The following is a 26,579-nucleotide window of genomic DNA, read 5'->3' on the forward strand; positions in this document are numbered from 1 at the left end:
GCGCCAGCATGCACCCCCCGGGGCAGCTCGCCAATGCCCCCAGCAGGGCCTGCGGTTTGCATCTGTCTGGAAGACGTGAAACACACGCAGGAGATTTGAACACAAGTGGGAAACTATCAATTCCCCACCACGTAACCGCGCAGCACTGCTATAGGGCAGAGGGGTAGATGAAACAGCGTCTCCAGTGTGGGGCAGAGGCACTGGCAAGCAAAAGAAGAGCCACCCTGGATCAGAACTCTGGTCCAACATTCTGTTCACGGGGGGGCTTGCAGCTGGCCACGGAAAGCCCTCAGGTGAACGTGGTTGCGACATGCTGTCCCCCAGCGACTGGCATGCAGAGCTAGGCAGCCCCAGCAGGGGAATATATAGCCATCCTGGCTACTGCTAGCCCTCGATACCCTTCTCTTCCATGCATCTGTCTCCTCCCCCTTTGCAAACATCCAAATAGTGGCCTTTCAGTACATCTCATGGCAGCAAGTCCGACAGGGTGTGTGTCATGGGAAGCATTTCCTTTCATCTGGCCCCCGTTTTTCTGCCACTCCACTTCATGGGATGATTCTGGGACTAGTACTGCCGGAGAGGGAGGAAAACCTCTGCCTGCTTTTTCCTCGCCATGCATCATTTTGCACTCGTCTTTCATGTCTCCCCACCCCAAAGTTAGGCAACCCCAGACTGTTTCTCCCAGGGCTTCCGCAGCCCCTTGCTCGCATCAAGGCCCTGCCTGTAACCCAATCCGCTGATGTCGCTCATGTATTTCTCAGCTTCCTTCCGCAAGGGAACAGACACATGGAGGGACAGGAGAGCAATCGGAGTTTATTCATTAATGCTTGTGGCCATCAAGGGCAAGCTGACACAGTTCAAGGGCAAATTCATTCCAGCCCAGTGCCTGGTGCGGTCCAGGAACATTAAAGATGTTGGAAAGAAGGGTTCAAATACCGCCTTACTCCTATTTCCTTTCATATAGTAATGGCGCACGTTTGATGGAGTTTGCCTTTCTCCGACACCCACGGGCCACTGGTGGTTTACTGGGGCCCCAACAGAGCCCACCCACCTGCCCAGTCGGCTAGTTCACTTGGAAGCTGTCCGCCATTTTGATCTTCCTGCCACGCCCTGGATTAGCTGAAGTGTCACCCTGCGGCATTGTGGGAAATGAGCACGTGCAGCTTTCCCGTTTTGCCAGGTACACATACAGCTGGAAGAGCAAATGGGCTGGGTGGGGGGGGGAGCCCCCAGGCCACTTTCCTTGGTCCTCCCCTCGGATCTTGAGGTGGCCCCGTTCGGTGCCCAATGACTGACCCCACCAGCAATACGGTCATCTCCTCAAGTGGGGGTGTTGAACCCCTTCCAGCCCACAGATTGCATTCTGTTTTGGAGCAGCTCTCGAGGACCACCCCCACATGCTGGTGGGGCCAAGGCAAAGAAGGCAGGGCCAACGGTGCAGGTCTTTTCAGCTTAACGTACTTCTTGCCGGTACCAAGGCCTTGGGAGAGGCATCCCAACCGTTCAGATCGGGGGAAATTGGGAAGCCACCAACCTGTCGGGGTGAAGTTGGCATGGCCTCCTGGGGAGCCCGTGGACCAGACTCGCACAGCTGCCATACCGTCAGTAACCACCTTCGACCATTTTCTAAACCAAGGCTCACCCCTGACAACCCACCGCGGGATGGGGCCTACTCATCTTTGGGGGGCGGGTGGAGCAGGCTGCCTGGGCACGGCTCTCCTCCAGCTTGTGTCCCAAGTGTGATCACATGCAGCCCTGCAGCCTCACCCACCATCTTCTGTGTCTCAGGAAGGAGCCGAACTTGGAAGGAACCTGTGATGCCCCTGCCAGCCAGAAGAATCGACAGGCGGCCAGACAAGTCAACAGTCGAACTCCCGGCATAAAGCAAGCAGTGATGGAGTGGCAGAACGTGGGGCCGCCTCTCCCGCACGGCAGACGGCTCCGTGGGAGTCGCCATCAGATTTTGAACAGAAAGAGCAAGGGGGCCCACACGGTCGAAGCTCCTTCAGGGCTGCTTGGTGAAGTTGCTCAGCTTGTCTTGGGAGAGGAGGGAAGGATTTCAGGAGGGGAAGGGGAGAGCCAGTTCCAGGTGCGAGAGCCAGACCTGGGCCCAGTGGGGAGGCATCAAGAGAAGAAAGGAGCTCAGTTCGGAGGGGCTTCACCATGTGCCATCTGGCCCTCAGACAGTAAAGAGCCACCCTTTGCTGAGTGTGGAGCCAGAAGCTTTACCGGGAGGGAGGGGCCAGGGGAAATCTCCTGTTTGGGTTCAAACTCTTTCCGTGAGGAGAGGCTTCTCCTTTCAGATCTGGGAGAAGGCATTCAGAGCCCAAACTGCTCTGCTATCTCTGGAGACGCAATAAAAGAGCTGCATTTAAAAGGCTGCCTGAGGTTTGGAACCAGGAGCAGGAGAGAGGAGACCTGCTCATGGCCAAAATGTGGTGACTGAAAGCACATCATGTGTGGCAGGAGAGAAACTCCAAGTGTTGAAACTCTCTCTTCTGCGATTAAAAATACAGGAGGCCTTAACATCCATCTTGTCTGAAAACCCGCTGTCTTTTTCCCCCCATATTCAGAGAAAATGCATAAAGGGGTTGTGTTGTCACAGCTGTGGCCACCTGAGTTCAGGGTGTGATTCTTTGGGATGGTCAACACGACAGTTGAAGACCAGAGCATGAAAGACGCTTCCTGCCAGATGCTTGATCAACAGCGCTTGCTAAACTAAAGGCCTGAAGAACCACTTCATTACAGAATCCAAACGGTGCATATATTCTGTGCTTTAAAAAAAATTAAAGTTGCCTACTTTCTGTACAAAGGAAAGGTGGATTTTGTGATCCAAGTAAGTCATGCAGAGGAGCGAAAATAGTACACAGGCGACTTGTGATTCATCTGCTACAGACCTTAAAATCTTGATCTGCCTCCACCTCTGGCTTTGATTTCTTTACATGTTACCTGCATATGCCCTTTCAAACCTGTCTTGCAGCCCTGAGGGCTAGAAACCTATTTAAAAAAAAAAACAAAAAATGAAGGCATCTTAGAAGTGGAATTCTGCACTCTGTAGTCGGGAGTAAATTCTCAGCTTCTGCAGTAGAAACACACAACCCAGTCAATGGTAACACTACAAAATTATTGCCAAATCATTCTGCCCTTCGAGTGACTAACTGCACTCCTGTTGCAATTTGGTGAATCCAATATGGCGCTGAAACCGACACCTTCACCTTTCCGATTTCCCCCATTGTCTTCTTTTCTTTCCTCAGTGGACATTTCAAAGGGTTTCCCCTTTCTTTGGCTGTGACAGGACACCATTTCCTCCGTCGGGGACTGGCATGCAGCCGCAAGCAACATCAGCAGAACTGCAAAACAGACCCAAGGAAACTGACCACCTCCAGACGCTCTGGGACTTTGTGGCCTCACTTGGGAAAGCCCAGGTGAAATTGTCACAAGTGGGGCACCAACCGAGGTCATGAATAAGATGGCCTTTCTCCACCTGGCGCCCTCCCTCCATTTGCGTGGGACAGCATCACCTGTCAGCAAGCCTTGCGGCTTTCTTGGATTCCAACACTCCTCCTCTCCCCAGCCAGCAGCTCCCATGGCCTTCCTGGCGGGAGAGGATGGGTGTTGTCCTCTGACACACCTGAAGAGCACTAGGTCAGGGGAAGCTGGTATAAGACGGCAGCACATGCAGCAAAAGGATCTGGGGCTCTCCTGTGTTGAGGCTCTGAGGACGCACCAGCATCCCAGCCGGAACAACGGACAATGGGTAGAATCCAGGTTTAAGCTGGATCCACTGTGTGGACAGAAGTGGACTTCCCCGCTTGTCTCCTTCACACGGGCATGTCTAGCCCTCTGAAAATGCTAAAAGGAAAGTCCAGACACCTGCAGAACGGGGTAACCTGTGGCGTGGAGGAAGAGGCAAACGGCTAAATATTGGACAGAGGGGCCTTCTGCCACTGGCAGCCTCCCTCTTATGGAGAGAAGATCCTGGATCCAACCCGATAGGTACTGGTGTAGCTAGAAAAAGTGTAACTGCCTTTCCGTGCAATCTTCTCAAGGTAAGGAACTGTAAAGTGCAACTTGGAGCTTCATGCCCATCCCTGCAATGTAGCTCATTACGCAGAGGGAGGGAAGGACACGCGTGCCCTGCTCTCTCAGCCAGGGCACCACACCCACTCCCAGCGCCTTCAGGTGGACCCAGGAGGCCACGGTGCCATCCAAGCACACACCACTTGAAACAGAATCACGCCCAAAATGGTCAGTTAGGGGACCTCGGCAGGGCAACGGCCCAAGCGTGTTGGCCTGCACAGGCTGAACCAGACCCAGGTGGGCCTCAGCCCAGTATGGACATCGGGGGTGGACTGCAGGCCCGTTCCTACTATGCTGCAGGTGATCCGGTGGGTCCGATCAAGGTAAGCAAGACAATCATCTAACGCAGCCTATGGCTGAACGTGCATCCCCTCTGCTTTTTGGGTTTGGAGAGTACCCACGGTGGTCCCTCTTCCTAGTTTTTGATACTAGTTGATAACAAAATGACCATTTGAGGTTTCTCCTGTCTGTTAACTAAAAGCTCCATCTGATGCAAGTCCCCAGTTGGGGCAACCACTCCCCTGGAAGCACAGCTACAGCGGAGGCACTGCGTCTGAGGGAGAACAAGCACATACACACCTTCCAGCGGTTCCCGCATTCGTTGCACAGCACAAAGGTTGTCATGGGCTCATCAGCGCTCCGTGTCTGCACCTGAAGGAGACAGACACCTGTGATCAGGGAGTTTGCACTGGCTAGTACCTGGGTCACAAATGCTAGCGGCAAAGCAGCTGGGAAACCTGACCCTGCCTCCAGAGCACAAGCCCCAGCTAAACAGGAAGCCACTGATTGGGTTGAGACAACACAGTAGCCCTCATTCAAGGGCTGCGCATGGGAGCAGCGTGGTTGCTGTTGAAACATAAACCAGAATACAGCTTATCATTTAAACCCAACGTTTTGAAATGTACACACAGAAAGATGTGTATGTTGCTAAGAAATGGGGAAATGTGTGCATTTTAAAATGTAGACAAACATAGAGACAGAGTGAGTCAGAAGGGGCCTCCTGGGCCATCTAGTCTGACCCCAGCTCCAGCCGGCTCCGCTCATGACATGCCTACCATGTGCATGTCCAGCCTATCCTTGAACACCCGCACCATTGGGGCTTCAGCCACCTCCCGTGGAAGCCCATTCCGTACCCTTGTACTTCCTGGCATCCAAATTGAACCTGGGTATGTATATCTGTATACATGTCTATTTTTGCAGAAACATGCAAAAAATAAAATGTTCTGAACCAATCTGTAGCACTTTGCACACTTGGCGTACAAATCTCTTTTGTCACACACATCCTTCCTGAGGTCCTGATTCCTGCTTTTCCCGGGGGCTTAGTGGCTGAAGCAGAATTCTCCCCTTACACAGGAGACCTGTGGCAAAATAGGCCAGGCAGTGCTCTCTGGTCCGGATGCAAACCACTCCGCTCCACCTCCAGGCATCATAGCCCACTGAGCATGCTCAGACCTTACTGGGATGTTTGGGGGAAAGACTTCTGCAAACCCTGAGGATCCTCGAAGCACGATAATATCACCCTTGTGTGGGGAGGTGCTTCCACTTCGGCTATATAAGAATCTACTGCCAGAAAAGTCAAGACTGCTCTTAGTACCATGTCATAAGGACTGGCATTATTCATTGACTGCAGGTAATCCTAAATCAACCACAAATGCATGTACTGCATAGTTGAAGGAGGTCCGAGAGCCGCATATTTAGCTCCCTGAATCATACCTCGAAGAAGTGTGTTACGGAAGGCGGAGAAGCAGGCGTGAGATGCCAGGGTGTGCTATTCCCATGATCAAATCCAGGGGATGGAGAAGAGACAGCGAGAGAATGGGGAGGGCCCCACCTTGTTTTAAGCTCCACCTACCAGCAAGGGGCCCTGTGACAGATCACCCCGAGGGCAGAGAATCTGGGGAGAAAAGGTCTCCTATTCCTGGATCAGAAGACAGTCTCCAAGATAGGGGTGGACAGAGGGACGCCAAGCACCCCTTCATTTTGGAAGCATTCTCCCTGGGACGCCTGGGTTCCCCCCGCAGCGCCATCCCCATCTCCCTACCTGATTGTAGGTGCAGTTTTTCTTCTTGCATTTGCCACACTGGAAGAGGTCGGTCGTGGTGCCTCCAGTCTTGGCCATCTGGTGCTCTCGGATGGCTTCCTGAGTCATGGCGTTCCGCAGTTCCTTCAGCTCATCACTAGCCATTTCCTGGAATGCACAAGAGCAGGGCTGAGACTGGCCCGGCCTTCATGAGGTCTGCACCCTTTGCAATGCAATTTTATGCTTGTGGATTCTGAAGTGTCCTCCTGGGGGCAAAGGGGTTCACCCCGAGACCGCAGCTACAAATTGCTCTATTTGTTAGATTAATCCATTTCTTTTATAGCATCTATAGAAAAGTAAAGATTAATATCGTCATTATTTGTTTTTCGGCGCCAGGCTAAGACCTTTTTATTTAAAACTTATTTTAATTGTTAAATTATTTGTATTTATAGGATTTTAAAATTTTTAGCCGAGATGCACCAGGGGTTTTTAAATAATTTTATTTTTTTATTGTTATTATTTATGTATTTATGTAGTTATGTATTTGTTTCTGTTGTGAGCCGCCCCGAGGCTTCATTGCGATGGGGGCGGCATAAAAATGTTTTAAATAAATAAATAATATATATATATAATTCTGTCTGTCTGTCTGTCTGTCTGTCTGTCTGTCTCTCTGCTAGACATGCACAGAGAAATACACTTGTATTTATTTATTTATTTCTGTATCTATGCAGCCACCCCATCCATATCTCTGAGTTGCTTACAATTTCAACAGTAAAAGACAACACAACACAAGAACAATTAAGACTAACAATTAGAAACATGGAATTTCAAACTGAGACTCTTTGATTTAAGAGGTTTTGTTTTAATTTCTTTAAAGTCTTGGGCAAGCCAAAGGTCTTTGCCTGGCACTGAAAACCTGGGGCCAGCAAACCTCTCTGGACAGGTTTGACAACCGGGGTGCCAGCACTGGAAAGGCTCTCCCTCTAGTTGTCTCCTGCCTCACCTTCTTTAACAGGGAAAATGAGAGCAGGAGATTCGGAAGGAAAGGCCCATGCGGCACAGACTCACGAAAGCCGCCGTCACGGTTCAGAGCAGTATGGAGAATAATCCATGCCAGGAAAGCCTGAAGAAAACAGGCATGTTCAGCTGGAGAAGAGAAGACTGGGAAGCCACCCGCGCACTCACCTCTGCCGTCATCTTGGCAATGAGGCTGGGGGGAATGGCCCCGCACAACACATTCCGGCGCAGGCCAGGATTCTTGGGGTCCTTCAAGTTGCTAAGCCGGCTCCTCACCCGGTTCCGGTACTTCATATCCGTGCCCTTCAGCTCCTGGTAGATATGTGGCAGCTTGATCAAGGACCGACTTTTGAATGAAGGGGGGGCTGTCGCATGACTGGGGGGGAGGAAGGTGTGCCTGGGTGCAGAAGGGGCCTGGATTCGTCCCCAGCATCTCTTGGAGGGAAGGGAAGGACCCCCGGAAGCAGGTGATGCACCTGCATCTCTTGGAGGGAAGGGAAGGACCCCCGGAAGCAGGTGATGCACCTGCATCTCTTGGAGGGAAGGGAAGGACCCCCGGAAGCAGGTAAAGCCATGTTCACCTGGACCTCCAGCTATGTCAGACCACAACTCCTATCACTTGACACAGCACAGCCAGGCACGTTGCCCTTTGTTTTGTTTTTTTAAAGCAGACAAAAATCTCTCTTTGTTTTTCCTGGCAGCCTTCTCTGACGTGCACCTTTTTGTGCGCGACTCTCCCTCCAATCTGCATTTTTGTGCACCATTTTGGAGCTAAGAACCTCATTGCACAATAGGGGAAAGCGCACCCCCCAAAGAGTAACCGTGCTCCAAACAGCACATCAGATGGAAGACGTGTGCACCAAGCACATCTCCCCTTTTCCTAATTTTCACTGCCTTGAGTTTTGCTCTGGGAATTCTGGTTCTACCACTCCCGGCCAGCCAAAAGGACCACAGGACCGGGAATATGCAGCTTTTGGATGCTGTTGGAGGGCAACTCCCATCATCCTTCACCACTGACTCTGCTGCCTAGAGACGGGAAATGGGCGCTGCAGTTGAACAACATCTGGGAGATCCCCCATCACCCCACAATCCGTACTGTCCAAAGGATATGATCTTCAATTTCAGCTGCCATCTTGTCACAATTGACTCCAAACTGCTTGTAATAATCTAAGGAGCGAAAGATGAAGGGGGTGGGGGGCAGATCAGGTTATCAAGCAGGAAATCTGGGTCCAGTTAGGCATTCATCCACTGAAAGACGTGCTTATTTCTTTGCATAATTTGCAAAGAATTACCACTTTTTAGTGCATTAACCTAGATTCAAACCAGCTTATAAGTTTTGCTCAAGAAACAAACAATCAAGTCGTACATTAAAAGGAAAGAAGTATCAGAAATAACCAACTAAGAGAACATTACGCATGCACGTAATGTAAGGCTGAGTTTACCCAAAGGGTGTCACTAAAACATCATGGCATTTCTTGTTTTATTACCGCTACTACTGATAGTAATATAGAAATGAGTAAGAGCAACTATGTACACCATTCTGAGAGCGCCGTGCTAACAAACGGCATGCAAATGCCTTAATGACCAAACAAATAAACTGCCACATGAGGAATGATAATGAAAATAATATTTTGTGTTTATATAGCACCATCAGCGTTCAAAGAACGCAGGTCCATGGCCCAGTGAATTTACAGGCTCAATTCCAACATGAGGAAAACGGCAGGAAAAACTGAACAGAGGAACAACGCTAGGAGAAAACATGCTATTTTTCTCCAGTTATGTGTACTTTGCAGACTTAGCTACAGTTGGTCATGGGAAATTGAGGGCCATGTTAGCTGAGGCTGATGGGAGTCGCAGTCTAATTCATCGGGCAGGGGAGGATAGGTTGGAAGAGGTTGGCCTGTTAGACTGTTATGCCAAAGAAGGGACCAGCCCCTTCTTGGCAGCGGCTGCAGCCGCAGAGCTAATTCATGAGGCCAAACTGTAGCATCAGCATCACGGCAATCTAAAAATTATACACCAAGAAAATTATCCTAATAAAAACCATACTATGCAAATCAGAACTGTGTTGCTAATTTATTTTAGTAAAGCCATTTAATATGCAGCACAATTCACTCTGACTAGATTATGAATATCTGGTGCCTTTTCCTGCACCCAAACTTTCACTGAGAAAAGCTCCCAAGCGGCAGATGTTTTTTTTGGGGGGGTGGGTGTCACTCACCATCTACTTTCAGAGCCGCAGAGATCATCTCGATGCATTTGTCCCGGATGGAGTCCCCGGTCAGGTAGCAGGATGCCAAGAAGCAGTTGGAAGGTGCAAATGTCGGAGTGACGGGGCTGGTGGGCGTCTTGGGTGTCTCCGGTCGAGGTTTGCTGATTGACCTGAACAGCACAGCAAGCGACAGATCATGGCCCGGGGGCAGATAACAAAGTGGTGACCTTCCCTGCCCAAGACCTTTTGCCGCTGCCAGGAGGGTAGTGACAGATGGGTCCCTTGCTCCGGAAAACTCAAGGGACGCAAGGCTAAGCAAACTATGCCGGCACCTGAGACAAGGAATCCCCCAGACTCCACTTCCTCTCCGTGTTGGCAGCGCACATGTTGAGAGTTAAAATGCACAAGCATTTGCACAACATCATCTGCTAGACTCACCGCCTCACAGCTTAATGCAGTTAAAGTTGTGGCGATATCATTAGCTTAGATGGCTTGGAGAAAGGACTAGCCACATTAGTAGAGGATGAGACTAAGACGTCTGCTTGTGAGTGACATAAATAAATGCATACATTTCTGCATAAATTGGCAAAAAACCTAAACCTTGTAAATCGAGAAAAGTATTGTAGGGAGCCTCAGCTGTAGGGCAGTATAGAAATTAAACAAACAAACAAACAATGCACAGTATTGTTCATGTCTGGCTTGAGGGCTTCTAAGGGACCTCCTGTTGGCCATTGTGGGAAACTGGAGGATGACCTAGGTAAGCCTTCAGTTTGATCCTGTTGGATTTCCCTGCAGTTCTTCAGCCTCGGACTAACAGGGACTCCCTGTGACAGCTCTTGCGTGGTTCATCTTTCTCTTGCGCCCTCCATCCCATACCTCTCCTCTTTGCCATCAGCAGAGCTTTTCCGGGAGCCCGTAGACGTGGCTGCACTGGAGCCTGTGGAAGCTGCCCTGGAGGGGAGACAAGCAGACACCGTGATCCCAGTGCCGAAACACCAACACCAGGACAAGAACGGTGGCGGCACGGGGCAGATGGCATGTTTCCATCCGGTTTTGATTTCTATTATTATTATTATTATTATTATTATTATTATTATTATTATTATTATTATAACATTTCTATGCCGCCCCTTGCCGAAGCCTCGGGGCGGCTTACAACACATAATAACAAATTATAATAAAAAGCACTTCAACTTCAGGAAAAGCATGAGGTCCCTCAAACGACACATGACGGGTGGCGAGAGGAACACTGCAAAGCAGTGCCCTGGTGAAGCTTCCCGTCCAGGGGATGTGGAAGGATCTCAGATCCAGTTCTTAGCCAGGACTGTCCTGCCCTGCCTAGGACCCCTCAAGGAGGTCTTGGACCGTAACTGGAGCATCGGTTGGCACTCAGAGGTTTTCGTTCAGGCCTTCTCAGCAGCTCTTGCTTAGACGTGGAGGTAGCTAAGAAGCCACTTCCTCGAGTGGAAGTGGACTGCCAGCCTGGCCACTGAAAGGGACCCTTCCATGCGCAAAACAGCACCACCCACACATAATGAGGAGGTACAGGCAAGCTCAGGGGAACCCCGACATTTGCAAAAATACAGCAGCTTCTGTTGGGAGGGGGTGTTCCCAAGACAGCTCAGGGGGTTCACACAGGATGTGTGGGGCTCAATCGGATGCTTCCTACTGCCCCCCACCAATGGATTTATCTGCATGCGTAGCAACAGGAAAAAGCAGCCTTCTTTTAAAAAGCCCAAAGTGTAACTTGTCAGCAAATTTTGACAATGCCACAGAAGTATAAAGGCTACTCTGAAGTACAAATTTCAACATCAAATCCTACTTTCTCTTCTAAAAGCAAACTGTTTTTCATCGCTGCCTTCACCACACCACCAAATTTTGGCTGCCAAGAGAGAGTGGATGGAACGCAGTCTCTCAGCCCCGGAAAATCAGCACCTTTGCCTTAAGGAATTTGAATTCTCTCTTTCTGAACTAAGATAGTGAGACAACTCCTCTTGGGTTTGCCAGACTGGCTTTGGTGTGAGTCCCCCAACCGTCCTGCTAGGTGTGACAAGCGCAACAGACGTTCTCACTTACCTGTCCGCTGACGGTCTCTTGGGAGAGGAAGCAGATGAGGAAGCAGAAGCAGCAGTGGAGACGGAAGACCGGGAGTCCTCTGAGTTCCTCCTTCATCCGAGAAGAGAAAGGATGCGAGTCACAAAAAGGGGCACGGATGCCCAACTTTTATCTGGAACGTCACAGGCTGTTGGAGGCCAGGTCTGATGCTTTGATGCATCTGATCCTTGCCATGGCCGGCAGCAGCTCTCTGGCATTACCAGAGCTCCCGCCCATCACCTGCCCTGGAATATGGCTGGCTCTGCCATTAGGTAGAGTGAGATGTGGTGGGGCAGGAAGGGGCACCAATGTGCTGGAGGACTGGGCCATGTGAGCTGTCCTGTACCACACCCCACACCCCTGCATACGGTGGAGGACACGGTCCTACCATCAGTTTTGGAGGGAGAGTCTTCCATTCATTCGCCTTCTGCATGTGGAGCAGGGAGTGGGGCACGGCCTCGTTCTCCGCTTCAGGCAACAGACTGCCTTGCAAGGGGCCTGCCCTGTCTCTCTCCTGCCAAGAACGAGCATGGGCCCGTCGACAGCAAACCATGTGCCCTCTGCCCACCAGGCCATGCAGGACCGGCACCAAGGCTCAATGGGGAGGACAGGGGAGGTGCCCATGACTGAAGGAGGACTCAAGTTGTTCCTAACTTCAAGAAAGGGGGAAAAAGAAGAATCTGGGAAATACAGACCAGTCAGCCCAACCTCAATCCCCGGGAAAATTCTGGAGCAGATCCCAAAGCTGTCATCCTGCAAACTCCTTGGAAACAGGTAACCAAGGCGCAGCTGGACAGCCTCTCTCAGGGATGCCCGCACTGAGCAGGAGGTTGCATCCACTGCCCTCCCGGCATTACTGCTCTGCGCTTGCAGGATGCGAAGCCCGCTCAGTCTGATGAGGCTCAGGGCATTCCCCAAAGCAGAAGGCCTCTGCCACGTGTCCAACGGCTGGTGAACAGGCCGCAGGGACGCTCGGACTGACTCACGCTTTGGCAAGTGACACAGAAAAATGGAGGGCTGTTTTCAGAGGCACTGGAGGGGAAAGTGAGACTGAGCAGGGTCGGCGGCATCACAGCCCGGCGCCCCTCCGAGCCCAGGGAAAGGAGGCCATGAGAACTGCACTTGCCTGCTTCAGCACAAGAGGCCCACTTTTGTGATAAGAAACATGGAGGGGCTGCACCCAGGCGGGAGCTGCGCAGGCAGCAAATTCTGAGGCCGCCCAAGTGTCTTCCATTGCAGACAACACTCTTAAAGGGTTTCCAGAGGAAAGACCCTTCGGGCTAAAGGCCTCCCCTATTTGAAGGGCTCTCCGTTCCAAGCCTAGTTTAAAGAGAGAGCCCCACTGGAAGGAAGGGGAGGGGGCTCAAAGCCGGGCAAGTTGCTCCCTGCTGTCTGGCCAGCGGACAAGCAAGGATGACCGCCAGCCCTTGCACATCCACCAGTCCAAGCCAGGAGATGCTCAGGCCTTTCCAGGTATCCTTGGGACCAAGACATGAGGCAGAGAAACTGACACCTTCAGCTCTGCCCCAAGCCCAAGAGCAGCAAAATAAAGGCAGAAGACCCTGAACTCTGTGCTAAGGCCTGACCTGGAAACAAAGCACACACAGTGAACTTGACGTACACTGAGGAAGATGGAAAACCAGAGATGTCTCTTTTAGCCCTATCTTAAACCCAGGCTACCACTTAAACAATGGAAAACTCCTTTAACGCATTCTCCAAGCTAGCATTAAAAAACCTAATCTATCCTCTCTGTAAGAAAGGTTCTTCTGCCAAAATAGGGCTTCTAACAAGATTCCAAGCTTGCATAGGAAGATTAAAGAGCATCACACCTTCCTGGTGCAGGGCAGATGAAGAACACCTAGCTGTGCTCACCCTACCCCCAAAAAACTCCAAAAGCCCCACCAAGCCCTTTAACCAGTGTGAGGTGCAATTCCAAAGCCAATCGCTGTCAGGCAGGATTGAGGATGTCCTCAGCTTCCAGCAGGGAAGGAGGGCATAGAAGACTCTGGCTGCAGCCCAGCGGAAATCAGCCGGCTAATTTTTGGCAGGGACCGGCTCAGACTCTGAAGGGCTGGAGAATAGCAGTCATTACGATAAGGCCTGCAGGCAGTGATAAGGGGTGCCTGCCACCCCCTCCTTTCAAAATAGAGCCCAGCTAACAGCAAACAGCTAGTTAACACCAAGGTTCAATTTGGATGCCAGGAAGCACTTCCTGACAGTTAGGACCCCCAGGGTATGGAAGGGGCTTCCACGGAGGTGGCTGAAGCCCCATCGGTGAGGGTGTCTAGGCCAATTTCTTCTCAAACACAGCCAAGAGACAGCCAACAGCACCTAGCGAATTCATAGCCACAGAGGCATCTGAAAGCAGGTCCAAATTTAATGCTATCCAGTGTCTGCAATGTTTCCTGTTCGGCTGGGAAACTGGAACCAACACCTAAAACATGCAATCATATGAAGGCAGAATTGCCTCCCCATCATCACAAAAACTTTTAAGAAAGAAATGACAGCATAACATCGTACTGTTTTCATGCACATCATATCTGTTTTTGCCCTAGTTACTCTTCCCATTGAAAAAAAACCTGTACCTGTCTGGCTTGGAAACCGTGGAGGAGCAATTCTTTGGCACAGCCTCTGGAGATGAAGACTTGCTCGGTTTCCTGAAAGCAAGAAGCGTCAGCGAGGTCAACGGTCAGCTTGCACTTTTCAAATTCTCCCTTCGCTGTACCAAAAGATACTGCATTGCCCTTAAACTAATAAATTGGCATCTCCCTCCAGATACTTGAGAAGCAGGATGAACGGAGAAGGAAGCAGGACTGCAGCCTGTCATTTTCCTTCCTTCTTCAAGTTGCAATAGCTCATCATCTTTACACGCCCCAGGCAAGGTTCAACACGGATTATACTATTTGTCTGAGTGTAAAGGGGAACACAAGCTGGTTCCCAGTCATGAATGTAATGCGGTGCTTTAAGAGATGCTGGGCTGGGGGAGGCTGGCATAAGGGAGCCAGCAACAAACATGCTCATAGTTTTAATTTAAAAGAATAGATTCTTTTACGCCTGAGAACCAAACTGCAACTGTTCAGAAGTTAGATTCCTTCTTTGATATTGAAGCTGCTTTCTTGTGTGAGATGACCAGTCAGAATCTCGAACTTTTCCTTTTCTAACAAGAGATGAATAGAAGATCCTATTTTCATATTTTTAAAATGTTCTGATACTTGTATTTTATTGGGAAATCTACATTGGTCTCAGTAAAAGAAAAGTGGGTGCAAAGATTCCTGCACTATAATTACTGCTAGTAGAAAACCTAAACTAACTCACCAAACGATTCTAAGTGCACAATTCATTGAGAAGTGCTTTTAATCTGTTATGGGCAACTCACAAGCTGTCAAAGGCTACCGGAATACTCAATTCTCACTGGAGCTAAGTAAAACCAGAATGCAGACCCATTCCAGAATCAGGCCACTGCTGGCCATTTGGAGCACAATGGATCCACTGGCTAGGAAAGCTAGTACGTTCTCAGCAGCAACGTATGCTTGACTTCAAAGAGCTATCCTAAAAAAGACGGATTTTTCTGAAAGCAGAGGTCCTGATCCAGGACAAAAGCTGCATCTCTCTTTGTGCTATAGATCCGGAGGTGTGAACGGCCTGAATGCGGCAAATACCGGTCTTTTGGCTTCCCATCGGGACTTTTGCATGGATTTGCCGAATGGGAATCTGTATCTTCAGCTTTCCAGCTAGGGATTTCAATCTCTTTGTCTCTCTGTTTCTCCTTTTTACTCTTCTGGGTCCCTGATGACTCTGAAAATGAGAAAAAATAGGCCACCCAGCTACTGTTATAGGTACCAATTGATTGTGTGGTTAAAAAAAAAAAAATCAAAGGACAGGACAGACACAATAAAACAGCACGAGTCAATACAAAATTTAAAAAGAGAATTTAAAAACAACTTGAGTTAAATACAATCAATACAGTCAATAAATAGACAGCTTCAAACAAACACCCAGGTACCATTCAAAGTCTCTGTAAAGAAGACTGTCTTAACTTGGCTCTGGAAAAATAAGAGGGTCTGTACCAGGGAGGCCTCAGACAGGAGCTGCTTCCACAACTTGCTGGGAGTTGGCCAGAATTAAACATTTTGAGGTCTCTCCTGCTTTGAGATCTTTGCCAGCTTTATGAGCAGCTCTATTCTGAGTGAATCCTACAAAGGCTTTTGCTTCTGTCATTCATGTACATCTGGAATTTAAACAGTTAAATAAGTTTCTAGTCCCCATGAATGAAGAAATAGGCTTGTAGACAGGACGACGACGGTGCTTTTGAAATGATAAAATCAACCTCCTGGACCCTGTTCCTCTCTTAATTCTTGTGGTTTTGTAGGTTTGCAGCATGTTTTGAACCATTTCTCAAGCATTGTGGGGTGGCAACTTATGAATTGTCCAAAAAGAGGAAGTGCAAGATCAAAAGGGAAGGCAAACGGTTAGGGGAATCCCACTTGGCACAACGTGTGCATGTGCTAGTTTATACATTTAGGTGCCAATTTGAAAATAATTGTTATAATATAAACAAGACTGTAGTCCACAGTGAGGAGGGCCGGGACCAGGAGCCCTGTGTGCCTGCCTGCTCGGCTTGCCGATCAGGCACTCCCTGTGGACAGGCAGCATTCTTAGAGTTTTTTGCTGCTGCTGTTTGTTTCTTAACTTTAATTAGAATTGGATGGGGCAGCTCTTTCAGGCTGTCCTCTGTCAGTGAGGACGCATGACCCCTAAGGCAAGTGGGACGACAAGCATGAAAGTGTCCGCTGGACAATTCGAAACAAAGAACGTGCCGTAGCGGAGACACGGGTGGAGGCGGAGAACCCAGTGTAGACCATGGGAGAGCAGAGGGTTAAATCCCCCCATTCCCCCCCCCGATGTGGTCCAGATCCAGATGTCCATAGTTCCCTATTTATAAATACAAGGATGATCGTGTACTTACCAAGTGCAAGCTTATTAGCATATCTAATTTGACCTTTAACTAAGTAGGACTTGCAGGTCACTATTCTCTCTCTCTCTCTCTCTCTCTCTCTCTCTCTCTCTCTCTTTACACACACACACACACACACACACACAGAGAGAGAGAGACAGAGACAGAGACAGAGAACAAGAACGGGCATCTATCCATTCCATAGTAAAAAGGGGAGGTCAGCAACTAAGTGGAAAACGAAGATAATCTATCTATGTGTAGACAGATATCCTTTTGGATCACCAGGCACTAGAAAGTGTTTCCTTGTTTACTTATTGGCTTTTTATCCCACTGCATTACCTGATAAGGCTCCCTGAGCAACTTTGTATTACAACACTCAAACAACTGATCTTTGCTTTTGTCAAAATAAACTGAAGAATTAAGCCACAAACACACTAAACAATAAGAGGCTGCAAAGATGCTCTCCAACTGAACATGTGGATTAATAGAGCAGTGGAAAAAACTATCAGCCTTAGCCAACCATGTTCTGCCAGGAGTTTCAACAATAGCACTCGGCTGACACATCATTTTTTAATAAATGCATTTCATTTATATCCTGTCTTTCCTCCAGGGATCCACAAGCTTTCCCAATTTTATCCTCACAATAACCCTATGTGGTAAATGAGGCTGAGAGTCAGTGACCAGCCTGAAGTGAGCTTCATGGCTGAGTGGGGGCTGGAAAGAGACCTCCTGCATCCCAATCAAGCATCCTATACTACTTCTCATTAACTCCTATTGATTCGTATCTGTGCCTAAACTCCTCAGCACTTCTTAGTGCTGCAATCAACAAAAAAAGGCCATGCTAGTGGCTGCATCATGTTACTTAAGTGGTATGGAAACTTTCTCACTTGGGTTGTGCTTGGCAGGGTACTAGTCCTCAGCGTCTCAGTAGGGCAGTGCTCTGGGTCCTCTACCCATTTCCCGCTGTGGGAGGACAAAGTTGCGTCTGCTCCACACTCTCAATTAGCCAGCTGTCCTCAGGTGTGGTCCTGAAGCGGTCAGGTAAGACTGAGGTGCCCATCTAGTCAGCTCTGTCTATGGAAAGACTGGGGCAGGGATGGGGAATTGCCACCTTGCAAAAGTTCTCAGGCCTTCCCTGGTTTCTGCACAGCTACTTAGGGGTGCAGGTGCCCTGTCCTCTTGGCATTTGTCTGCCCCACCCCACCCCACCCCACCCCCTCCTAATGATCATCGGGAAGAGCCTTCCTTACCTATGAACTCCCCCCGATAAACTCAAGTGCAGCATTTGCCAGTCGCTTACCCAACAGCCTCTTCCAGTTCTTGATGAGGATTTTCGCCAAGGCTACCACCTCCTCATCCGAGCAGTGTTTGCGGATCGCATTGACAGCCACACCAATTCTTGTAGTCTGAGAGGCGGAGGAAAGGATTCAGCGATTAATGCAACAGCTCAAGGGGAGAGGCAAGCTTTCACGAGCAGGAATTTGCCGCCTTGGTACCGCTAATGTTGGTACCGCTAATCTAGTGTTGTAAGCCGCCCCGAGGCTTCGGCAAATGGGGCGGCATAAAAATGTTTTAATAAATAAATAAATAAATAATGAAAAAACGGTATAGGGAAGCCCCTTGCCTACCTGGGACTAGTAAAAGGGGGCAGAAATTTAACATGCAGGGGCCGAATTCACACTTCCCAAATAAAGAACCAAAGCAGAACACCCCGTCACCTTTTGGGTTTTTGCAATCCTCTGGACCGGTTTGTCAGCCATGCAGAGAAGTGTGCAGGAAGAAAAGCAGCATGCAAAAAAAGCACAGATTTGAGGCAAAAGCGCTTGCAAAAGCCTCATCAATCAGGGGAAATTAAAAGTGCACGTGACCGTTCATGCATGTGAAAAGGCATATACATTCTCCTTGTTTTTCAGAGTTCCGCAAACTGACGTGGAAGCAGAGTGGCCTGGGAAAGAGAGAGAGAGAGAGAGACTCTCTCTTCCCTCCTTCCCTCCCTCCCTCCCTGAGACTGTGAAGAGCTAGTGAGAGAGAAGGATGCTGGGCTATGTGGTCAGATCATCTGGCCTGCTCCGTGGCAGCCAGGTTGCTCCCCTGTGCCTGCATTTGGTGAGAGAGGCGGCGGCGCAGCAGGAGAGCTCCACCAAACCCTCTGCCTGTGGGGCACTCGTTGCAGGGAGAGGGCGGCTGGCAGGACTACCTCCACCCTCCCATCACGCCCGCCCCCCCCCACACACACATTTCATTTTTATTGTGCTGACACTCTCTGGGCAGTTAACAAATGATACAAAGTAAAAAATGCAAAATTTCGAACACATACACAAATGCATAGAGGAATTGCAACTGAATCAGCATAAACACATAGCAGAGATACAGAATAAACGGCAATATTAATGCATGAAGTTAAAAAGTGAACCTGCTAAAGTGCTGGGAGAAAAAAAAGGTCTCCATTTGGGGCTGAAAAGAATACAAGCAGGGAGCCCATTCCCCAACCAGGTGCTACAGCTGGAAAGGCGCTCCTCCTGCTGGCGACCCGCCTCACTTCTTTTGGAAAGGGCTCCCAGAGAAGGACCCTGGAGAAGACCTCGCGATCCAGGTGGGCACATACGGGACAAGGCAATCCTTCAGATAACGAAATGAGGGGAGGGGGGAGTTGGCAAGGAAAGGGGCCTTCTCTGTTGTCGCGCCTCACCTTTGGCATTCCCTTCCAAGGGAGGTACAACGGGCACCCTCTTTATCTTGCTTTAGGCACCAAGTCAAGACTTTTTAATTATTTGTTTTTAGATTGGACTTCATTTGCTGCTGGCGTGTTGTTTCATGGCTGTTATTGGTCTGTTGTGTTTATTTCCTCCTGTTCTATGTATTTGTTGTATTTATATTCTATTTTTATCCTGTTTGTTTATGGGTTTCGTTCGCTGTTGTTTTTAGTTTTATTTGTGTTTCATATTCTATTTGTAGTTTTCAGTTTTATTTGCATTTCAGAGAGCCTTTGGCCATGGGGCAGCATTCAAATGCAATCAATCAATCAATCAATAAATAAATAACCTGGTCCCAAGCGAGGCTAGAGCTTTGACTGTTAGTATTAGCACTTTGAATGAAGCCTGGATTTCAATGGGCAGCCAGTGCAGCAGAGAGGGGACTGGTTTAACGGACACCCATGAGCTAGTTCTCATTAGCAGACTTCCTGCCCTGTTTTGGATCAGCTGAAGCTGCAGCACCGTTTTCAAAAGCAGCCCTGCAGACGCTACGCTGCAGTGATCTGCAGTTCCTCAAGCTGGATCGCTACCGGGTGAGCCTCTCTCTGCCCCAGGAGGGCTGTGGTGGCGGCTCAGCTTGCGCTCCGTGCTGGCAAGTGTACTTGCGCCTCACAAGGAGTGGCAACGCCGGGCCCCGAACCGCGTCAGCCTGCCTGCGGCCGTGGGTCCCACAGGAGCTCAGCCAGGCCTGCAAGAGGCCTGCAGCCGGCTGCACGGCACCAGTGTGTGTCCACCCGGGCAGCCAGATATCCTGAGCGTGAATACGCAGCCGCTCCTTAGCGTTCTATTGGCCAAACGCAACGTGACACCCAAGGCATCGCCTGAGACGCGACCTTTTTTTTCACTGTTGCTTTTTATGGATGCTTTCATGTTCTGTTTCAAAGGCACGTTATGCTCTGCTGCTAACAAGATAACTAGGGATTGCCTGGGTGTAGGTACAAGTGTCAGAGTAAGACTCCAAAGGCCCGTGTGCAGATCGCTCCTGAACCCTGAAGGGATTCAGGGTGGCCCTTCACCAGGGTGGCCCTTCACCCTTCATCCCTCACCAGGGTGGCCCAGGGGAGCGACTCTCCCTCCATTCAACCTCTTGGCTTGTTGAGAGGCTGAACTAAGGGGCTATGACTGGGTTCAGACAACAGGATAACCCATTCTCCAGGGTTAAGTTGGGTTGCCACGGAACAGCATATTTATGTGGGAAATGTGGGTTATTGTATTGCCTGAAGCCAACTGTACTAACAAATCTTGGTTGGTTAACGAAAAACCACCACAGTTCACAACATATTAATAAGCCACTGGGTCCCCTCATGGATTAATGTGATTGATCAACCATGGTTTGTTAGCACAGATGGATTCAGACAACACAATAATACACTATTTAACAACCACCACCTTTCAACCCATACACAGCCCTTGAGACTGTTATATTATCGGACTCGCAACCTGTGTGTACTTTCTTGAACTTCTTGGAGGGAGTGTGAGATAATGAAGTAATTAAAGATCACCCAGATGTTTCCAGATCCTCAGTGATGCCTTACCTGCAGCAGCTGGATGGTCATTGTAAAGTTGTTAAGTTTCTTCAGCAGGTCAAGAGCTCCTTCCTAGGGAGGGAGGAAAAAAGAAACCCCACAGGCCATGCTGACATACCTTACACACAAATACCCTTTTATCTCATGCAAGGAATTCTATGGGATTGAGGGATGGGTTTCAGGGAACATTCCTTGAAGCACTTCCGCAATCCCCCTGAGCTTGAGGAGTCCTCTCCTTTGCATATGGGTGATATTGTTTGGCTAAATAAGCAGCTAGGGTGAAGCAGGGGATGGGGACATGTGTGAAATGCAAAGTCTTATAATGCTGGCCATTAAAAACGTGTGTGGGCTAACAACGATTCCTGTATTTGTCGGGCTGATCTGTGCTGTGCGTCCTAAGACAGAGAACTCCTATTCCATGTCGCCTCTTTCTATCCTCCACTCAAAATCTAAAATGACGAACAGAAGAACTTGGACTTCTAGCAAACCTGAGTTCGAGCTGCTTAGTGACATGGTTCACTCTACCAGCTTGGCTCAGGCCTTAGAGGAGGGAAACCTCCCATTTCCTGCTTGCTGCTCTGCCTGCAACTCCAGAACCTTTCCACTGCTGGACAAACACTGGCCTTCAAGCTGTACACACGGAGGACTAAAGGCAGTCGAGGAGGAGGCAGAGGGGGAGGAGTTATTCATAGTCCAGGTATGCTGGAACAAAGTTTGCAAGGGGAGTCAAACATTAACTTCAAGTTGCAATCTTACTCCAGGTTGCACAGATCTGCTCAGTTCTTGCAATACTCATGTTCATGGGCAAGACTTTCAATCTGCAAGAAGAGTCACGGCTCAAATGAAGCAGAAGAGCAAAACATATCCATTCATATCCACCAGCTCTAAATGTGGCCAGAGGAAATGTCCAAGGCTGGGCAAAAGCTATTTTTCCCTTTATCCTGACTTTTTTATCTATCGTTTTGTTTTGCTTTGAGCAAAGGCAACTGACCCACCAGGTGAATCGTCCTTCCACACAGGCATGGGAAGAGCACACCTGAAGGTGACAAACCAGCTGAAGAGCACAGGTAGGCTGCCTGGCACGCAGCTCTCTTCTCCCACACTTTGCTCCAGCCTCCCGGCATATGCAAGAATGAGGCCGCTGCACTCTGTGTAATGTAGGGCTGGCCCTGGTACACGCAGTGGAAGCAATCTCGCAATACATCCAGGTTCCTTCTTGGATCTGCCATATTTCACAGGGAGAATCAGTCTTTGCTAGTCTAGGGGTGAGGAAATACTGCCTTCAAGATACGATTGGGCTCCTGTTTCCATCAGCCCCAGCAGGCTTGGCCAGCATCAGAGACGAGGAGAACTAGAATCCAACAAAACCTGGAGAATGACAGGTTCATAACCTTCTTCCACTCCCTGTATCCTGTTTACCTGCAATGCAGCCGGGGGGGGGGGGGGGGCTTTTTAGCATCCACTAACTTCCTTTGCAATGCAGGCATCTTCAGACAGATGGATGCCTTCCAACATTGCCATTCAAAAGGTGTTGATTCTGCAGCCACCCCATCTTTTCCTCACCAACAGATTTATTTTTAAGTGAGAGAGAAAAAAGACAGAATCAGTAGTGGAAAAACATGGGAAGGCGCTCCTGTAAAATTCCATCAATGAAGCAGAGAGATTGTGCAATAAAAGCTAAATCTGGAAGCGCCTGGGTTAGGGACCCAGCCACACGTGAAAGAGGCTGGTGTTCCTCCACATTGATAGTCGTGCAAAAGCTGTGCAGCGACTGTGCAAAAGAAGCATCGCTTTCAGCAGGCTGGCTGATCCCTCTTCTGCATCTGGCCGACTTAGGTGCCAGTAATCTAAGCCGCTGAACATTGCCGTCGGTTTACTTACTGGGCCAGCTTCAGAAGGCAATGCCAGAGAGCAACCAAACATTCAGGGTAAATAAATACCTGCCGGAAGGTTTCCAACTTTTCAACCATGCCTTTCCGAGCACCAGCAACCATTTAACACCATGCTGTCATCAAGACACCGTTAAAGGCACAGTGCTAGCTAAAAAACTGACTGCTCTACAAGAGCAGGCACAGCTGAGCTTCCAGAACAGAAAGGCAACTTGTGGCCCTCCATATGTTGCTGGACTGCAACTCCCATCATGCCTCACCACGGGCCATGCTGGCAGGGACAAAGGAAAATGGGCAGCCCAGCCCTCCTTTAGTACTTTACAATACTGGAGAGCAAGGTGTGTTTGTGTGTGTGTGTGTGAGAGAAAGAAAGAGAGAGAGCGAGCGTGAGCATATCCTTCAATGAAAAGTGTTAAAAGTTTTCCTGCATTGATCTGTGAAATCAGATCAATGGATTGTCCTGGAGGACTAGTCTGTGCATTGCTGAGGCAAGCAAAATGCATCCCTTCCTGTGTGTTCAGTTGCAAATTTCGAAATAGTTACTCCAATCTGAATGCAAATCCAATAGCTAGCATAGTGCAGGTGTGTATGAATGTGGGACTGGGAGGCTAGATATCCAGGTTTAAATCCCCACTCAGCTATGATGCTCTCTGGGTGACTTTGGCCCAGTCACTGACTCTCTGCCTAACCTACCTCACAGGGTTGTTCTGAGGATAAAAGGGAAAGGAGGAGAGCAAGCGTGCAAGTCAACCCATGTTCCCCTAAAAAGAGGAAAGATACATCTCAAATAATGATGCATCTCAAGGTGACTGCAACCAGGTAATCTGCAAGCTTGCTCGGTACAGGTGTGAACCGGCAATGAGCAATTCCAAGCCCCATGTTCCCTTCTGATCTTACTACTGGGCTTCACTCGACCACCCATCAAACAGAGTAAGGTTGGGCAACACCCAGCCTGCAGGCCACTGCACGCCTCTACCTGTGGTTGGCCTTGAATTTTGCCTCCACAGTACGTGAAAAGCACACAGAGATTTTGCAGGAAAACAGGACACCCAGGAAAGCAATGGCAAATTCTCCAGTAGAGGGGGGCAGCCCTCAGGAGCTCCATGGGCACAATGCCCCCCCCCCAAATTAGAGGAGGCCCTCAGAGAGAGGCCCTGTCGTCACCCCAGGGGCTCAGCCACACTCTTTCAACCCTGCCCCTTTTCTGCACGCAGTATTTTTACTTCTCCTGGCAGCAACCCATGATGCAAGTCACCAGGGTAAGATTAAATTTACACGACCAGGCTCTTGCCAAACACCTGTTCTCTGCATGCCCACTCCCCACATCCTCACAGGGGCTGGCGGCTCCGCGGACATGGCGGAGAGAACTGCAACAGAACGAAAACTGGAACTTAATATGCTCGCGGGAAGGGGAAAGAAACCGCAGGTGATGGGGTGGGGTGGGGGTAGGGGGAAGCGAACTCTTAAAGCAACCCTATTTCAGAATGCACTTTGGATCCGACCGGTCGCCCCCCGACGCTGGACCCCACACGTCTCGAATCGCTCGGCTGGAGTCCAACGCGACGGCTCTGCGGTGCCCCTGTTGCCTCTTTGCAAAATCTTTGCAGGGAAGCCACGAAAACTTCCACGACTGCAGTTTCCCTGAGCCAGGCTCCAAAAGGAAGCCGGGCTCGGGGCGCCAGCCCGGAGGGGGCTCGCCTCTCGGCCACTGGGCCCCCGTGCGCCCCCTCCCCGCTCCCTCCCCCCCCAAAGAAGCCCCGAGCCGAGCCGAGCCGAGCGGCCAGGCCAGCGAGAGACGGGACGCGCACGCTCCTCTTACCGCGCTCTTCCTGGACACCATCTTATCCAACTTTCTCGCGATCCGGATCAACTCTTCCGCCTGCCCCATGGCTCTGCTGCTCGGATCGACGCCCCCGTCCGCTCAGCCCGGAGTCAGCCGACGATTTCACCGAGAGCACCACCACATCGACGCCCCCCCCCCCGCCTGCCCCCAGCTCTGCTTTCCTTGCAGCGTGCGTGCTCGCCTGGGTGGTTTGTTGGCGGGGGTTCGGCTGCCGTGTTTTGTTTGGCTTTGCAAAAGAAGGGAAAAGTGCTTGTGGCGGTTGTTGCTTTAAAAAAGCGGGGGGGGGGGGTGGGTTGCACTTTCTGAAAGTTTGACAAGAAAGGAGGCGGACGACGCAGGAGAGCGAGGGAAGGGAAAGCCGGAAAACAAAAAGGAGGCGCGGCGAGGCGAGCCCTTATGAAGGGCTGCCCAGCCATGCCGTCAAAATAGCACCAGGGGGAGGGCTAAATATAGGCGTCCGGGATTAAGGGGTGGAAAAAGCACGGAGAGGAGGGGAGCAGCCCGGGGACTGCTCCCAGGTAGGGGCTGCCTCGGGCTCTGCTCAGAACCGCGGTGGGCTTGCTAAGCGGCCAGAACAGGAAGCCCCAGGCCTTTTCTCGCGGGTAGGAGAACAGACGGAGCTCCCTTCGTGGCGCCTTCAGGCTAGGACTTTAGGGTTGATGCCAGGGCCGTCCTCCGCAGGTGGAGCAAGGGGGCCTCTGAAACTCACTGCTGTTGTCATGTGCTGTCAACTTGTCTGTGGCTTGTGGTGACCCTTCGCATGAAGGCCCTCCAAGATGTCCTCTCCATTTGTCCGTGCAGCTACATGCAGCTCTGCCAAGTTCAAGGCTGTGGATTCAGTCCTCCTGATATTTGGCCTTCCCTTTTGTCTCCTGCCTTCGACTTTCCCTAACAGGATTGCCTTCTTCGGAGAGTTTTGCCTTCACAGGATGGGCCTCCGTTTTGGCATGTTCGCTTCTAGGGAAAGCTCCGGCTTGATTTGACCCAGGACCCACCTTCTTTCCCTGTAGGCCCAACGCTCTCCTCCAGGACCCTATTTCGAATGCATCAAGTTTCTTCCTACCAGCTTTCTGCACTGTCCAGCTTCCAAACCGACTCATTGCAGCCGGGAATACCATCGTCTGGATGATCCAGACCTTGTTCTCAGTGGTGCAGTGGCAGATTTAGTAGTGAGGGTCCCTTCATGATAGTAATACCCACACCTCAAAGCCACACCCCCATCAAAGCCAAACACCCCAAGTCCCACCCACTTCCAAACTTATGCAAAATTATGCACACTGTGAGCCGCCCAGAGAATCTTTGGCTATGGGGCGTCATACAAATGCCACAAATAAAACAAATAATGCAATCTAGGATTATATCATAAAAAAAAAAACCCAGAGAGGTCCGCCTGGCGCCGTCGTTGTTTTTCGGCGCCAGGCGAAGACCTTTTTATTTAAGCGGCATTTTAATTGTTAATATTATTGGATTTTATCTGGCCAGGGCGGCTTATTTTATGTTGGTATTTTTGTATTTTTAACTTAATGTTTATTTTTAATTTAATGTTATAATTATTTTTAACTTATTGTTGTAAGCCGCCCCGAGGCTTCGGCGATGGGGCAGCATAAAAATGTTTTAATAAATAAAATAAAATAAATAAAAATGAGCTCTTCCACTTTGCTTGAATATCTGTTGAGTAATGAATGCAAAATGAGTGTGCCTCTTTTTGAGGTGAAACAGTGACAGCTTCTAGAATAATAAATTACTTGTTATGAATGATTTTTAAAATTATATTCATACCCAGCTCTCCAGCCAAAAGGCTCCCAGAGTGGCTTCTGTGGAATTAATAAGACAGTTCCTGCCCACAGGCTTCCTATGCACAAACATGACATGGAAGGGGGAAAAGGCCAGTGAGGGGAGAGAGAAAGAGGAAACTCAGGCATTAAGTACCCACATGTATAGAAACAGAGGTAGTTGTATTCTCCCAAGATCAGCAGTCTAGACTTACAATCAGTTTGGTTTCTTTAAATTTTCTGTGTCCTTTGCAACTTTGTGTGTCCCTGTGCATGGGAGATGCTCCAAGAGTCCAGAGCTTCCCAGTTTTCAAAACCTCCAGTACTCCTTCGTCGTGCTCTCATTGGATCCACGCTGAATCATGCATAAAGTAGCCTAACCGAAATAAGAGGAACTTAAGGCTAGCAGAAGCAATGGC

General features: G+C 49.7%; 1 protein-coding gene across 1 annotated transcript; it reads right to left on the reverse strand.

Annotated features, from left to right (window-relative positions):
* Positions 1 to 793: 793 nt before the first annotated feature.
* On the reverse strand, positions 794 to 25,553 carry TCEA3 (transcription elongation factor A3). The gene is made up of 14 exons (XM_044435013.1): positions 25,098 to 25,553; positions 24,365 to 24,614; positions 20,666 to 20,728; positions 17,678 to 17,783; positions 15,083 to 15,218; positions 14,009 to 14,080; positions 11,406 to 11,495; positions 10,206 to 10,280; positions 9,339 to 9,499; positions 8,228 to 8,284; positions 7,286 to 7,440; positions 6,122 to 6,268; positions 4,660 to 4,731; positions 794 to 3,350 (listed from the first exon to the last, which is right to left on the reverse strand). Exons 2-14 carry the CDS (start codon positions 24,431 to 24,433, stop codon positions 3,342 to 3,344), a joined length of 1,212 nt encoding a protein of 403 aa, XP_044290948.1. The 5' UTR covers positions 24,434 to 24,614; positions 25,098 to 25,553; the 3' UTR covers positions 794 to 3,341.
* Between the last annotated feature and the right edge of the window lie 1,026 nt (positions 25,554 to 26,579).

The sequence above is a fragment of the Varanus komodoensis genome, unplaced genomic scaffold (genome assembly GCF_004798865.1).
Source record: "Varanus komodoensis strain SLA01 unplaced genomic scaffold, ASM479886v1 scaffold29_1, whole genome shotgun sequence".
In the NCBI taxonomy this organism is placed as follows: domain Eukaryota; kingdom Metazoa; phylum Chordata; class Lepidosauria; order Squamata; family Varanidae; genus Varanus; species Varanus komodoensis.